Here is a 17,737-nt window from a genome sequence, read left to right as displayed (position 1 = left end):
TTCACCGTCATATCAGACAATTGCTTTCATTTGGACACTCCCCTAATAAACAGGGGAACAGGTTTTCCCCAAGATGTTGGGGGAACAAAACGAGACAAAGTTGGGTAAAAAAAAACAAACTCAAAAGAAGAACTGTCCCGCAGTAAAATTAAGTGCGGATTTGACCTCATTAAACAAACATTAAAAACTGCGGAATAGCGTGATGTTTGACCTCAATTTGAACTCATTCACTTTTTAATCACTAAATTTAACGTCTTACATTGCTTCCGTCGCCATAGCACAGGTTATGTTGTCAGCCTATCGGTCTCAAGGTTCCGGGTTTGAGGCTACCTGCCCCCCCTTTTTTTTCTTTTACACCTACAGAAGATTTTTTTTTTCCATATTTAAAAATCACTGTTCTTGTGTTTTATTTTTTTTTTAGAAGTTTAAAATCGTTTTTTTTATATTTAAACAGGGTTGAGTTTCCTTTTTGTTCTATTTTACTCCCCCCCCACACATACACACACACCTACAAACATCCGAGCAACGCCAGGTACCCCCGCTAGTCTATAATATAAATCTCAGTTGTCTATGTGTTTGTGTGTCCACTAAAAACCTTTTGTCAACTACATTGAATAGGCATGAACCTGATATGATTAGAAAAGGCGATCTCTCGATCCTATAATATTGAAAAATTAGAAAAAAATTGTTAATTATTTCATCTAAAAACGTCATTTTGTTTGAAGGAGAGGGCAGGTAGAAAAATTTTGGTTTCGACACTGTTTGTTAATCACGCATGTTCGAACAGTCAATCCATTGTTTCATTTTAAATTTGCAACGTGATAACGTGTTGTCTTGGTCTGATCAATAACGTGTTCACTTATGAACTTAGGTTTTGCAAGTTTGCGCCATCACGTGACATTTTTTTTTTTTTTTATTAACGTTTTCTCTCTCCCATCTTTCAAAATTTTCAACTTTCTTATGCGCACCTACCATGCGGCACTTTTTTTTCTTTTAATAACACAATAAGATGGTACCCAATGCCCTGTTTTAGTATTTTTATTTAATTATTTAATTTAGTTTACAATCGGGCACCGCCGCCCACCCCCACCAGTATATATATGTGACCGACCTAGTAGGATTATATATTTTGTATAATTTAACTAAAGATATTGAAATAGATAACATAGGTTTATATAGAGATGACAAACTTATGGTCGTAAAAAACTCGAACGGACCTAAATGTGAAAAAATGAAAAAGATAATCCTCAAAGAATTTAGAAGAATAAACTTAAAAGTTTAAATAGTTTCGAATACCAAAACTGTTAATTTCCTGGACGTCACTCTAGATTTAAAAACCAAAATATACGCACCCTATAAAAAAGACAACACCGACTCAATATACGTGAACCCAAATTCAAACCATCCAAAATCTATTATTAAACACATCCCTAACTCTATTAGCAAAAGAATAAGTTGCAATTCATCCAATGCAGACATTTTTAACACCCACAAACCCTTCTACAATAAAGCACTCAAAGACAGCAGGTACAAAAATACAAAACTAGAATATATCTAGCCTACACCTAACACTAAAACATCAAGAAATAAGAGAACCAGGAAAATCATATGGTTCACCCCCCCTCCCCGTTCAACTTAAATATCAGAACTAACCTAGGAAAAAAATTTCTTAACCTAATAAAACAACACTTCCCACCCAACAATACCCTCAATAAAATATTCAATAAAAAATACAATAAAATTAAGTTATAGCTGTAGTGAAAACTTAGAGAAAATCATAAAGAAACATAACATGAAGATTCTAAATAGCACATCTGAGTCAAATAAAAATAGCACCACAAAATCTTGTAACTGTAGAAATAAACAAGAATGCCCATTGAATGGAAATTGCTTAGTGGAATCAATGGTTTACAGTGCAAAAATCTCCACGAAGGAAACCCCAAATAATTGTAAATATTATATCGGTATGGCTGGAAATACATTCAATGAACAGTTTAGAGGTCACAAAAGTTCATTTGAAAACCCCTAACAGTAAAGTTACTACATCACCTTCAGCTTATTATAAAGAACTCATTGAAAAAAAAAACTAACACCAACTATAAAATGGAATATTCTCAAAAAAGCCAAAACATGTTCATCACTTAGCTCCCCATGTTACCTCTGCCTTTCCGAAAAATTATTTATCGTACGGTTTAAAGACAGGGGTAAGTTACTCAACAAGAGACTAGAAATCTCTATAAACTGCAGACATTACAAAGAACATCTTCTTAGTAACCCCAATATTACCCCTTAACTTTACCCCATCCACAAGAAAAAAAAAATCTGTAGAATTGTAAGTACACACGTCCAATGTTTGTTTTCCTTTAGCATTCACATATATGCCTATTTGTGAGTTTTGTTGAATTTTATATGTGTATGAATCTATGTCACTATACATCTGAACCTGTATGCTGGTTTGTACACTCAAATTCATATGCCTGCCCCAAATATTTGTATATCCATTTGTATGTATATTTACTCACAAATGTCTGACTGTCCGGTGAAAACTTGTCGGCCTTAATTCATGTATACTCATCCGCACCAATCCTTTCTCCCCATTCCTCCCCACTGTCTTCACACCCCACCTCTGTTCTACTATAGTTACTCCCTCCCCTTCCTAACTAATTCCTTGACCTGAAACTACCCTCTTTTCTTAACAGAAACCAAATCCTCAGAATTAACATCTCATAAGAACTCAAATTTTGTCCATCGCCATTCATGGCGATCTCTCTCTCTTCAAAATTTGAAAAGGTGTTCAACCTCTTCAGTTTTTGTACCTTAATTTTTCTTGCCTGATGATATCTAATATGATTGAAACGGTCTGCAGATTGTAGCAAGATATGACTGTATTTACATAAATAAATAATATATATATATATATATATATATATATATATATATATATATATATATATAAAGGGGATTAGAACAACAGTCTAAAGAGCAGAGTTTATTTTAATGTAAATGCATTAATACAATTAAATAAAAACAGTGCTCGTTGTAATGTAGATATATTATAAGTTCGATAGGCATAGATATCCTAGAGCTATTTTAATATTGAACAAACAAAATCAATAAATCGTACGATCGTTTCGGAAATGATGTTTTTATTGAGACAGACAATACGTCTTGGACAATAATTTTATCATTTGATTTTATAAAACAAAGTCTCCTCATCAGCAAAAAAGATTGGGTGGGGGTTTAAGACACCAAAAATAAAACTAGCATTTTTTAAGTAAGGCAGATTATCTTTTAATCGTCCGCCTTTAAAGCCCGTAAGTATCATCGTCAATGCATTCATGCTAGTTTTATTTTTGGTGTCTTTAAACCTCCACCCACTCTCTTTGCTGATGAGGAGACTTTGTTTTATAAAATCAAATGATAAAATTATTGTCCAAGTCATATTGTCTGTCTCAATAAAAACATTGTTTCCGAAACGATCGTACAATTTATTGATTTTGTTTGTTGTTCCTTTTGAAACCGATTTTTAATTTTTATTACAAATTATCAATCATTTTACTCAATATATATATATATATATATATATATATATATATATATATATATATATATATATATATATATATTGGTAAGATTATGGTCATGCAACAAACACTTACTGTTTGTGTCGTGATGACATGCTTCTTTCTTGATTTATAGAATCGAGCAACACCCTTCACGGCAATGTTGTTGGACTCGGTGGCGCCACTGGTGAAGATAATTTCTTTAGCATCGGCTCCGATCAAAGAGGCAACTTGCTGTAGGGAGAGAAGAAAACAATCAAATTAAAAGATTGTAAAAATAAAGTGGTTATCCATAGTTGAGGGCAACTCAAAGGTATCTTTTGTCAAGATTACTCCACTCCCACTTGATCCACACTTTCTAATGTGGAGTGATTAGCAAGCACCATTTTTGTTGAACTGTGAATTTTATGAATATTTTCTTCTTTTTTTTTTTACACCTTGATTATTAACTCCAAGCAAACATGACTGGCACTAAGCTATAAATGGGTTACTGTGAATAAGGGGGCAGATTTATACAGACATCTTTAATTAGAAGTTGTCAAGCCAGGTGCTTATCCACTTACATTTTTAATTTTTGCATTTGATGCAATCAGAGGAAATAGGGGTTAGAAAGGGAATTTCAAAGGCAAACGGTTTGAGGAAAGAAGATATTAGAGTAGAAAATCTTCAGACAACTTGGGGAACTCTGGAGCATGTGTGTGTGGGAGATGATTTTGCTATTTGTTGAGGGTATTAACATTAAGGGGTCACACTGGCACAGTAAATTTGTTGAAGCACTTGTAAAACAAACAGAGGTGCAAAATTGCAGTGATTGGACAGGGGATAGAACTTAGTAGACAGTGTGGGATCTATTAGATTAGAGACTCTTTAGACCATATCCAAGAGACACTAATGGTTAGAGCACCAGCCCAGATACGGAAATATTTAGAATTGTTCAAATAGAGATGAATAATATGGCTTCTTCAAGCAATTAAGGCTTTGGGTAAAGTTGATTTTTAATGCGACCTACCGGTCCCATGCTCCACAACTCCCACCAACAAGAAAAAAAAAACATGTGGTGAAAGTAATGAAAACGTGACTTACACAAGCGATGGTGCCTCTATCTATCCTGTCAGGTGACAGAATCAAGAAAGGAAAGAGAAAAGAATAACTTTTGTCTACAGACTGTTTATTAATAGACATATGGCATTAATTTGCATATGAGCACAATGACTGCTGTGAAAAAGAATGAAGGGAAAAACCACATGGCAGTCTTCTTTTTAGGACAGTTGAAAGAGTTAAAAAATATGTGATAAACATGACAATAAAATGAAAGGGAAGAAAAAAACAAATCCAAGTGTAACAAAAATATAAAGATCTTATTTTGACTGCTGTGTGTCAATAATGCGGTTAACACGGTACTGAGTTGAACGCAACTTGGTTGTGTCAAGAGATCAAACAAAGATTACCGGTGACATAGATCAAATCCAGTGACTTCCATTGACAAAGAGCATGCACCTGCGTTACAAGACAGGTCAGTGAATATATTTTGGGTGCAAGCTAGTTAACAGGAATTACAACCCCACACGCACACTTTAATACAAAAAGGGAGGAGGATATGCTTAGAAGGTTAGTCTACAGTCTTCAGTTTAAGCTTAGAGTTAGAGTCCAACAAACACAGTCGTCAAAATTCTTCTGGAGTGACGAGAGGTTAGCTATGTATAGAAGATGAATCAATAGAAAAATTCCTATCCTCCTTCTAAGGATAGGCAGAGAACAGGGGCACGATATTCAACTGTGAAACAAATAAATCCTAATTGTCCAAAGAATGAGACTTGTGTTGTTGTTATAGGCTTTTGTTCGAGGTGAACCAACACGGCCAAGAGATGTAAAGAAGATATAAAAAGATATGTTCTACTTTTATTTTATAAATCTCCGCAAAAGGGCTGATGTGTTGTAAATATGAAAATTGACTCAAAACAAGCAAATACGATCCTTCAATCCCCCCCACGCATATATAACCCAAATAAATAAATGATTCAGTAAATCGTTGGGATGAGATAAAATTAGAAGGATGATGATAATCATTATCCTGGTTAAACTGTCCATCGGGTTTTTCGATTAGTGTTGTGGATTTAAAAGTTGCTACTACTTCTGTTGTTAAGAGAGTTGGATTTAGCAAAAATCCCACAAAGATCGTGCCTCAGGATTATTTTGCATGAAATATTCCTTGATAGTTGCAGCTTTTTATTAACCTTATTATTAGTACGACTGCAGGGTTTTACCCCCAATGCTGATCAACAAGGCTCAACGGTTGCATGCAAAGTCAAAGAAAGCTTAATCGAGAACACACAAAGAAATGATGTCAAAGCAACGTTGCTATGTTAATTCCATTTATTTGTTCGACATGTGCTTGTTTTACATACAAACACAAAGACGACCAAAGAATAACGGATGGATCCTGGTACCGACTCCTGGATTTTCACCAGAGATCTGTTTTTTTTTTTTTTTACACGGTGGTCACCACTTATCAAGGCCCGGAAGCCACTCAGGGATAAGGGTTATTGCAAGTACATTACGTTAGTGTGGAGATTTGATGACGTGTTTACTTAAGGGGGCGGTTCATTAGGAATTTGTTAGCTGGATTGCAGTTCTAATATCTTACTTAGGAATTTATGCGTATTTCAATGCAATTAAAATATGCCATCATGTTTGATCTGAAACCAAATCTATGGCATCTTGCCAATTTCTTTCCATTACAATCAAATTTCTCTCGATTGTCCGTTTTCAGTTCATTTTTGGCTTCCCTTTTCTTTTTTCCATCAGGGATCCACTGGAGAATTTGGTTGTGTGCCAGCCTAGATGTCGTTTATAGATTATTGATAATACTATCTGCTGTTTTGTATGAAGTCCTCCTTGTTAGTTGCAGCTTTTCATTAACCTGTACAATTGCAGAGTTTTACCCTTGACACTGATCAACAAAGCTTAGCAGTTGCATACAAAGTCAAGGAAGGTTTGGTCCAGAACACACAAAGAAACAGTGTAAAAGCAACATTGCTATTTTAACCCTTTATGACCTGATTGAACTAATTCGTTCAGTTGTAAATAAATGAATATAAATACTTTACATGACCGAAATAGGAATTAACCGTTTAATTATTTTCAACATAATAATAATATATGGAATACATGCATACAGGTTCAAAAAATTCACGACACTACATGAAAGACGTTAGCATTATAAAATCTTAATTTAGATCTTAGGGTGAATTTTTTGTTTCTGCAGATCTTGCAGAATTGGTTAAATGCTGCTGCAGTATAACCTATCCTGCACTGCAATTATTATTATTTATGATTTTTTTTTTGTTGTTGTCATGTTTATGTGATGAGCACAAGAATAAAATGAAAGCAAAGAAAACTAGTGTAACAAAAAATATAAAAGTTGTATTTATTTACTAAATAAATATATTTTAGAAAACAGTTCATGATTTAGCAAATCAATAATGATCATTATCAGCAAGAACTTCTATACGTTGGATTTGAAGGTTACCGTGTTGTATTCAACTGGAAAGCAAGTCAGCGGAGCAGTTTTCTATAGGTGGGCAGTTCAGGGAAAGAAGCTTTATTTATGGAATCTGCATTTAGCTTTATTCATGGAATCTGCGTTTAGATTTAGGGGCACAGATAGAGAGTGGGGGAAATCATATATAGTGGTTGTAGCTAGTAGAGTGTTTTGTGGCAAGGGGTGACCATAGATTGGAGTTCAATCGAGCACTTGCAATGAAAATAATGATAGAGCAGCGACAGGCTTGCAGAGTCTCTTCTGTGGGAAAGAAGTTGCAGGGAAGAGAAAAGGGCATCACCTACTAGGTTTCAAAGCCATTTGAACTCTAGCAAGGTTGGATAGAGCGCGCTGAGCAGAGGTGAAGGTCAGTCCCAAAAGCTTATCAACATACAGAGCTTTCTCAAGATGAAAGCCATTCATTTCAATTGGGGTGTGATAAGGGTCAGAGCGATTATGATGAAAGCTTGGTTTTTGATACATTAAAATTAATCAGCCACTTTTTCCCCCACTGCATCACGTTCTCAAAATCAGAAGAGAGAGAATCAGAAAGATCTTGGTCATTGCTTGCCATAGATTGTGGTGTTATCTGTATAAATGTCTATGAATGATCTAAGAATATGATTTGGGAGATCATTGATGAAGATCAGGAAGAAAGTTGGGCCCAGGATGGCTTCCGGGCCTTGATAAGTGGTGACTACCATGTTAAAAAAAAAAAAAAAAAAAGAAGATGGAACCTTGAGGGACGCAAGCATTAATACTATGAGTTTCTGATTTCTGTCCATCAATAACTTCTCTTAAAAGTCTATCGAAGAGAAGATTTAATAATTAAGAGAACATTTCCACCTACTTTTTTTTTTATTTTATAAAACACTTCAGACTTTATTCTGGATAATTGCCATAAATATTATACCTTACACTTAAAAACGAGTAAAAGCATTGAATTGAATCTTGTTCGGTAGTCAATTTACTTGTAATCTGCTTCTTTTTTTTCTTTTTTAAGCTAAATCATTTTTTGTTTTTTTTTTTTGTTTTTTTTTTTTGTCTGAATACAGAGCTACATCATTTTTTGTATGAAGATGATGATATTTGAAAATCATTCTGACCGGGACAAAGTATTTTGTAGAAGAAATTAGATAAAATTATATTTTATAAATCTTAATAACATGCAATAGAATTTTAAAAAATAGCAACAAAAAGAAAACTGACAAACCAGAATCAAAAATTTATTTTAAGGAAAAAAGCTATTGATAAGAAAGAAACAACAGAAACACTGACTTGATTTTATATATTAGAAGACGGTGCATAGAAACTGAACAAGTCAAAATTTTCTTGCAAAACTATTTTTTTTGCAAAAGACATAAAAAGAAAAAATGTGATTCGTTTTTGTACCTGTCTTGCATGTTCCATTGCTTCTTCACTTGTCCATCCATATGCATGCGTTCGAGAGTGAGGGTTTCCATAATGAGAGACCATGTAAGGGAGCATTGCATCAAGAACGCGAGGGTCCTAAAAAACAAGAAAACATAAGATTATGAGTTATTCAAGCATTTTAAGCCTTATAAACCTTAATCTCTTAATTTTAATTCTAATAAATCCTAATCCCTTAATTTTAAGCCGAATAAATCATGATTCCTTGATTTTAACTTTAATAAGCTGCAATCCTATCATTTTAAGGAATTTGGGAAACAAAAATTATTCCAGATTTAAGATGAGTTTCCAAGAAATTCCCTGATTATTTTAATACTGTATAAAAGATGAGTACATCTTGAGAATTATTTACCAAATTTACACTTCTAACGATTATATGAGATTGTCATTTTGACCACTGCACACTCTTCAAGCCTTATCCTCAAGTGGCCTCTGGGCCTTGATAAGTGGTAATTCCTTTATAAAATAAACAATAAAACTAAGAATAAAGATTTAATAAACCAATTGTTAAAACAGATTAATGAGAGTAGATAATCTAATATATTAGAAACATGAAAGAGTAGAACATGAGAGAGAGGAAGGAGGGTGAAGAAAAAGGTCAAGGGGGGACGAGGGAGAAGGGGGGACGAGGGAGAAGATGAAAGGGGACAAGAAGAACTAGGGCAGAGGAGAAGAATGGGAGGACAGGAAGAATTGTGGCTGAGAAGAAGAATGGGGGCAAAGAAGAAGAAACGGGGGGGGGGCAAAGAAGAAGAAACGGGGGGGGAAAGAAGAAGAAACGGGGGGGGGGAAAGAAGAAGAAACGGGGGGGGGGGGGCAAAGAAGAAGAAACCGGGGGGGGGGCAAAGAAGAAGAAACGGGGGGGGGGGGCAAAGAAGAAGAAACGGGGGGGGGGCAAAGAAGAAGAAACGGGGGGGGGGGAAAGAAGAAGAAACGGGGGGGGGGGAGAAGAAGAAACGGGGGGGGGGCAAAGAAGAAGAAACGGGGGGGGGGGGCAAAGAAGAAGAAACGGGGGGGGGGGCAAAGAAGAAGAAACGGGGGGGGGCAAAGAAGAAGAAGAAACGGGGGGGGCAAAGAAGAAGAAGAAACGGGGGGGGCAAAGAAGAAGAAACGGGGGGGGGGGGCAAAGAAGAAGAAACGGGGGGGGGGGGCAAAGAAGAAGAAACGGGGGGGGGGGGCAAAGAAGAAGAAACGGGGGGGGGCAAAGAAGAAGAAACGGGGGGGGGGGGCAAAGAAGAAGAAACGGGGGGGGGGGGGCAAAGAAGAAGAAACGGGGGGGGGGGGGCAAAGAAGAAGAAACGGGGGGGGGGGGCAAAGAAGAAGAAACGGGGGGGGCAAAGAAGAAGAAACGGGGGGGGGGGGCAAAGAAGAAGAAACGGGGGGGGGGCAAAGAAGAAGAAACGGGGGGGGGCAAAGAAGAAGAAACGGGGGGGGGGGGCAAAGAAGAAGAAACGGGGGGGGAGAAGAAACGGGGGGGGGGAAGAAGAAACGGGGGCGGGGGAGAAGAAGAAACGGGGGGGGGCAAAGAAGAAACGGGGGGGGGGGGCAAAGAAGAAACGGGGGGGGCCAAAGAAGAAACGGGGGGGGGCAAAGAAGAAACGGGTGGGGTAGGGAGAAGAAAAAACAGATGGGGTGGGGGAGAAGGAGAAGTAGCGTAAGAAGAACAAGCAGGAAATGAGATATGTATCAAAAAAGAAAATGAAAAAAGAAAAATGAAAAAAAAATACAAATGAAGAATTCAAAGCTCATTTTAAATCTTTTAGATTAGAATCAAGTATTTTTTGTTATGACTTTGATGACTATAATTAAAGTAAACACGTGGAAACGAATTCTTGAAATATGTTGTCATAATTAAGTTGTTATAATTAAATTAAATTTTTCTTTAAAAAATTTACCTCCATGTTTGCTGTCCATCACCATTTTGTTCATTTCTAACCTGAGAGAATATTTTTTTAATCTGTGGAATCATTTTGTTTTGTTATGTTTTACAGACGTTAACATTAGTAAAAAGTTGGGTTTTTGTTTTGTTTTTTAATCTGTATGAATGTACATATGCGTACAAGAAAATTAAAAGGAAAAAGAAAACTATATGAAAATTTTATGATTAGGTTGAAAATTACGTCTCTCTCTTTGGACATCCATTTTTTTTTTTTTTTTTTTTTTTTTATTACATTTTCACCCCAAACAAGGCACATTGCCACTTTTATGTAGGGATACTGTCAGGGACATAAGCTACAGGGGTACTATGTGGGGAGTTGGGCAGTAAGATATCGGTACACGTTACACTTTAACTTCTGCATGTCAGTACAGTTGGGGAAGCAGGAACTCGGAAGGGAATTCCAAAGTCTAACAGTTCTGGGGAAGAAACTATTGGAATAGAAGGCTCTCTTACATCAAGGGATCTCAACTGTGAAGGGGTGGGATTTTGCTGCTTGTCGGGTTAGGTTTATTTACGTCGAGGGGGTACAAGTGCTTGCAGTTCGTCGGAGCATTCACCGTTAAAGTACTTGTAGAACAGGTAGAGGGATTCAACATTTCGATGGGACAGAGGCTGAAGCTTAGATGACAGTTCAGGACCTATCAGATTGGCGACTCTTTTGAATCTTGTCTAGGAGTGAGAGACTAGTAGCAGATGAACCAACATAAATATGACAACAATACTCCATACATGGGCGAATGGTGGCCTTATAGAGGTACAGGATACTTTCGGGCGTTAGTAGCTTTCTAGCACGGTAGAAAGAATCTACTTTTTTCGCAGTGGTCCTGGCAATGCTCTCAATGTAATATTTCGAACTCATGTTTCCTGTGAACGTTAGGCAGAGGAGTTTAAAAGATGTACTTTCAGATAAAAAGTCTTTGGCTATTGCTATTGGTGGTAGGGAAGGTTGCTTGTAGTTATTGAAGGAAACAAGTTTAGTCTTGGCAGCATTGAAGGTGACCATCCATTTTGGTCCCCACTCCACTACAGTTTCACAATTGGATACTTTTTCAGAATCAGTTGTTTCCAACCTGTCCCAGCTGCAACAGATAACTCATGACAAACACAGATTCACATTTACAAGTGGTACTTCAGAGTGTCAACAAAGATGAGAAAATCTCTTCCACTGAAATTTCTTAAAGTGTCTTAATTAAAAAAAAAAAAAAAAAAAAAAAAAAAAAATTGGATAATAAACTTACAATTGGGGTAGTGGCTTGAGCATCAAGGTAGAGTGGGCGGAATTCATTTTTCTGCGCTTCTACAACAAAAGAAAAATAATTATTAATTAACAGAAAAGAGGAAAGTATACAGAACAAATAAGATGATTGATATGAAACTAGCAGGACTACCTGATGTCGCCCAGGGCAAAAGTGTAACATATTTCTATTAAAATTTTTTATCTTGTTCGCCCACATCACAGCCTTTTTCTTCTCCATCCAGCTCATTCCCCTCTCTGAACATACAATGCATAGATTACTCGATGAAGGAATCAGAATAAAGGAAAAAAGAATCAGAATCATTTCCCTGAAAAACAAACTCCTTCTGACAAAATCTGTGCCAGTTTAGGGTCAAACAATAAATCATATATAAACGGCTACATATCTGTGTCAGTCTGTCTTAGATAAATACTTTTGCTGTTTTAACAAAAGGGCTACAATAATAATATTGCGGGGTCTCCATTCACGATGAACAGCTACAGAATGCCGAGCAGCAATAGATTACATATGAAAGATGCAGCAAAAAAAATACCCTAAGCAAAATTCATCCCAAAGCAGCAAAACTGAAGCTAGCCTGCCAGGACACTATATATACTAATGTAAGCAAATTTGAGCATATTTTATTGGTTTGAAAATATAGGTTCTTTTTTACCAATTGTCATAAAATTTTAACCATAGAATTGTATTATAATCCCCCAAAAGCCTGCAAATTTTCATGTAGTTTCGTCCCATAGAATCAAAGATATCTGCTTTCTCATATTCAATTTGGCTTTGACTATAGATATATATCCACCTTTTTTTGACAATTTAAGGAATTCTAAAGCTCAGCGACTATTCATCAGCATTTAACAAATGAAGGCTCGTTGGAAAGCTAATGACCTGAATTGTGTAGTGGGCTATGTGATATTTATCCTTTAGGTCGCACATTAAGGGGATCATCCAGAGCCTATATTTGGCACTTTTTTACAGCCAAAAAATGTTTCGGTAAAGGTACAGTAACTATCCACCCTCAAAAATTCCTTTAAAATTACCACTATGTTATCGCGTGCTGTAAACAAAAATAACATTTAAAATTCCAGAAAACGAACACTTTTCAATATATGAAGAAATTATAGTTTCAAAAAGTGGGGGATCACTTTTCTATATTAATTTGACGTAAAACGAGCACCCACTTGATGGCCACCTTTTTTGAGAAGTCTTATTTAATTTTAGGGGCGATGTTTATTGTGGCCTGGTAGACCAACACAAAACCTACCTTGAATACACTTGTTTTTTTATCAGTTTTCGGCTGTGCTAAAAACGAATATTGCATTTAAATTTTCCGCAAATAAGTATTTTTCCGGGTATTAAGCAAAAATATGCGCGCTTGCACCTATAACAATGGCCAACACTTATGATAAAGAATTACATTGCTTAATACCTAGAAAAATATTTATTTGCGATAAATTTAAATGCAAAATTTGCTTTCAGCATACCCGAAAACCTAAAGAAAACTATTTTTTTAAGGTAGGTTTTGTGTTGGTCTACCAGGCCACAATCACCAAATAAACACCACCCCTAAAAAAAAAAAAAAAAAAAAAAAAACAGACGCCCCCCCCCAAAGTTGACTATAAAGTGGGTGTTCATTTTACATTAAATTAATAGAGAAAAAATTCTTCATATCTTGGAAACTACTCGTACTCCTGGAATTTTAAATGTTATTTTCGTTTCCAGCACTCTCGAAAACTTTCAATAGTGGTAATTTTCAGGATGGAAAGCTACTGCACCTTTACCAATGTTTTAATCATATTCATTTGTTTTTCCTAGTTCTGTGTATGAATTACAAAATATCTGATATTTCCCGAAAACGTCTGGTGTTGATGGAGGGGAGACTAAAACCCGCTGCTATGGTTTTAAATGATCTGAAATAAAAGCAAGGGGAGACTTGATTCCAAATATTTCTCATATGCTATAGCTCCCCTCTACAGTTTTTATACATTAAATAAATTTCACAGTGTATAAGGATTATTTGATACTGAAGATATTCATAATCATACTCGATTTCCAAAAGAGTGGAGATATAACATATGAGAAATATTTGGAATCGAGTCTCCCCTTGTTATTTCAGATCATTTGAAACCATAGCAGCAAGTTTTAGTCTCCCCTCCATCAATGCTAGAGGTTTGGGGGATATATATATATATATATATATATATATATATTGTCAAGAATTGTAAGTGTCAACTGAATTAAAGGAATGAATTGTAAGATGGTTAACATCATGAAATTTGGAATATAGACTTGTCATTCATTCATTCATTCATTATCTCTCTCTCTATATATATATATATAATTGACATTCCACTGAAACATGTATGTAACCAATGTTTGTATAATAAACATTATTATATATATATATATAGTATGTTTATTATACAAACATTATTGGTTACATATGTGCATACATGTTTCAATGGAATCTCAATTCAGAGAGACCACTGCATCAGACTGAAAAAAGGAGCAAAAACACAGGGGTTTTCGTGGATTTACCAAATTATTTAATCATATATACAGGGTGACCCAAAAAAACGGGCCCCAACTCTAATTAGGCCCCGTTTCTTAGTGTTTTGTCCAAATTAAATTAAACTTTGGTCATAACTAGTTTATTATATTCAAAACATTACATCAAAACACTAGGGTCTTTGGCCTTTTTTTTATCCGTTGTACAGCATATGTTCTAGATGGCCTTCATTTAGCTCCGTGCATTTCTTGAGGCACAGCACAAAGTTGTCCATGACGTTCTTACAGACCGAATTGGTAATGGCTCTCATCTCCTCCCTGATGGCTTCCTTGAGTTCCGTGATAGTTCTGGGCTTCGTTACGTAGTTCCGTGATGGTTCTGGGTTTCCTTACGTAGTTCCGTGATGGTTCTGGGTTTCCTTACGTAGACTCTGATAAGATGGCCCCAAAGAAAAAATCTGGGGGGCATAGGTCCGGGCTATGGAGTGCTCACTCAAAATCACTCAGTCTCCAAAGTTCTTTTTCAGCCAATCTCGGGATAGGTTTAAGGTGTGAGAACTTGCTTCATCCTGCTGGAACCAGAACTTGCTCATGAGCGACAGATAGATGTTCTTGAGCTCACTCTTGAAGATTTTGAGGATCTCCACATACCACTCCTTGGTGACCGTCACTGCTGCGTCAGATTCTTTGATAAAGATGCCTCTGGCTGAGATTGTAGCCCACATAGTGCACTTAGGAGAGTGCAGGGGCTTGGTGGCTACTGCATTGGGTCTGAAGGAACCCCAGAAGACATTTGTCTTGGAGTTCGCCTTTCCACCAAGATAGAAGTGGGCTTCATCTGAGGTCCAAAGGACGTTAAGGAAACTTGGTGCCTCCTCGATCTTCTCGAGCATCTTGGCTGCCATAGTCCTCCTCTGCTTCTTGTCGGAGGATGTAAGGGTCTGCAGCGTCTGTATTCTGTATGGGCAAGCCCTGATATCATTCACCAGCACTCTCCTGCAAGTCTCACGGGACATACCGAGGGACTGACTTCGCTTATGCACAGAGCGTTTCGGACTCTGCTGGAGAGACTCTCTCACTCTTTTGACCAGCTCGGTTGTTCGCTTCTTGGGACGTCCTGAGTGGATTGGACGGTTCTCTCTGGCAGCGTTGAGGTTCTCCACAGTCCCATACTTCTCGAAGTAGTCCACCCAGTTCTGAATTCTGCTTTTGGATGGAGCCTTTTCACATTCGAACTGACACATGAAACTCTCCTGGGTTTTCTTAAACGAGCCTGTCTTGTAGTAAAATTTAACACAAGTGTATTCTTTGTCCCAGCTCCCACTGGGGTGTTGGTGTACTCACAGTCGTTGATTCTGCCATGTCCTGTAAAATAAGGGTAATCGGTGAATAAATAATGGAGATATCACATAAAGTGTACACGGGGTCCGTTTTTTTTAGGGGTCAACCTATATATATATATATATATATATATATATATATATAAAATCCCACAAAAACAGTGTTTCATGGTAAACAACTGATGATCCCTTAAAAAATAAATTATTGGTACTATAGTGAATTCGAGAGAGCAAGTTGATGCAGTGATTGCAGGTGATTAAATGACTTACTGACTAAATAGTTTTCTAATGAATGATAATTTTTTTTTTTGTATAGTTTTAAAGGTTAAAAACTTACAAGAATATATATAAACATACTTCTATATAGAGAAATAAATAAAATCTACGCATTTAATTGCAGGAAATTCCAAGATTATGAAATAGTTTACTCAAGAATACAATTGAAGTCAAACTGTCCAGAAATTGAAAGTAGAATTACAACCTTTAATTGCCATAAATAGAAGAATCAGTAATTATACTAACAATTAATAAGTAGTCAAACTAATTGAGGTAAGTAGGCTAATAATATGTTGCTTTTTTCTTTGAGAAATAAACAAAATCACAAACAGTTTGTAAACAAGAAAACTAATAGCAAAAATATGTCTGAGGAAGTTTATCAAATTTTAAAAACAAGTGAATAAATGTTTCACTTTTTATGAAAACATTCCAATCCAGTTAAAATATTTTCTAGGAGGGATTAAATCGAATTACATTTTAATGTTCATAATGTGCACCCCACAAAGTGTTAGGAGTTAACCCTTCCAACCCTGTACAGTTGATATATCGGCCCTAGCAACATAGCTCAAAAGATGATACAGCCGATATTTCGGTCTTCTAATAATACGTTATCAAATAATTTTGTTAATTGCCTATTGTCTTTTTAGCTAACTATTGCTTAATTAGATCAGAATTTAAAAGGTTAAAAAAAATATATAATATATATATATATATATATATATATATATATATATATATATATATAATTAAATAAGGTGGTAGTCACCAACAATGTGTATTTTTTACCATTATTTTATTATTCCGTGTCTTGGTTTTTCATTGAGAATTATGTTTAGATCATTGTAATAATGTTTTTAAATCATTGAAATCAACAGGACTGACCACAGCCGACTCGCCACAGCCCAATAAAACAGTAATAAAAATTGAACATTCCAATGAATAGTAGACACTTACACGTTTCCATCCCTTGGAAACACTTCAAATGAACTAGAAAATGCTATTTTTATATCTCCAACACATTTTGAAAATAATTTCTGAAGAGGACACTTCACAGAACGTCTGAAACGCGTTAAAAATGATTTCAATGATTTAAAAACATTATTACAATGATCTAAACATAATTCTCAATGAAAAACCAAGACAAGGAATAATGAAATAATGTTAAAAAATGCACATTGTTGGTGACTACTCCCTTATATATATATATATATATATATATAGAGAGAGAGAGAGAGAGAGAGAGAGATAATCAGTTTTCGGACAGAAATTTGGTTGTTAAGGGGTCAAAGTTGAATGATTTCACCTTTGAGAATTCTACCAAATTCCTCCGCCAATTTTGGGCCTAAACACTTGAAATTTTAGATGTAGGTTACTTGGACAATCATCAAATATTTTAATTTGAGACTAAAACAATAAATGTTAAGGGGTCAAAGTTAAAAAAAAATTTGACGTCTGCGGTCTCTACCAACTTTTCCCTATGATAGTTAAAGAAGCCTATTATATAGAAAAGCATTACCGTACATATTAACACTTTTTAATATATACATATGCACATAACGTTATGAACAGTATATACAGCCCAAGCAAAGCCGGGTGGAATATATATATATATATATATATATATATATATATATATAGAGAGAGAGAGAGAGAGAGAAGAGATATATGTATATATATATAAAAGAGAAATGTGTGTGTGTGTGTATATATATATATATATATATATATATATATCAATCATATAAAGCTGAATGTGTGTGTGTGTGTGTGTGTCTGGTCACGAAATAGGCTCCTGTATGGTTGACTATTTTAATAAACTGATTACATATAATGATAGAAGATGTATCGAGACACAGGAATGGGTATGTTTGATCTGGCATAATGATGATTCA

General features: G+C 35.7%; 1 protein-coding gene across 1 annotated transcript in view; it reads right to left on the bottom strand.

Moving 5' to 3' along the window:
* Positions 1-17,737, bottom strand: part of LOC145265632 (cysteine desulfurase-like) — a 52,994-nt gene that overhangs the window by 19,949 nt on the left and 15,308 nt on the right. The window contains exons 2-4 of the mRNA XM_080121673.1: positions 11,713-11,771; positions 8,497-8,613; positions 3,660-3,797 (exon numbers count right to left, since the gene is read on the bottom strand). Coding sequence (XP_079977799.1) covers positions 3,660-3,797; positions 8,497-8,613; positions 11,713-11,771 — 314 coding nt within the window. The remainder of the gene's footprint in view (positions 1-3,659; positions 3,798-8,496; positions 8,614-11,712; positions 11,772-17,737) is intronic.

Source organism: Euprymna scolopes, chromosome 40 (assembly GCF_053919585.1).
Source record: "Euprymna scolopes isolate OS-2025 chromosome 40, ASM5391958v1, whole genome shotgun sequence".
Lineage (NCBI taxonomy): Eukaryota > Metazoa > Mollusca > Cephalopoda > Sepiida > Sepiolidae > Euprymna > Euprymna scolopes.
This window is presented reverse-complemented; position numbering and strand designations above follow the sequence as displayed.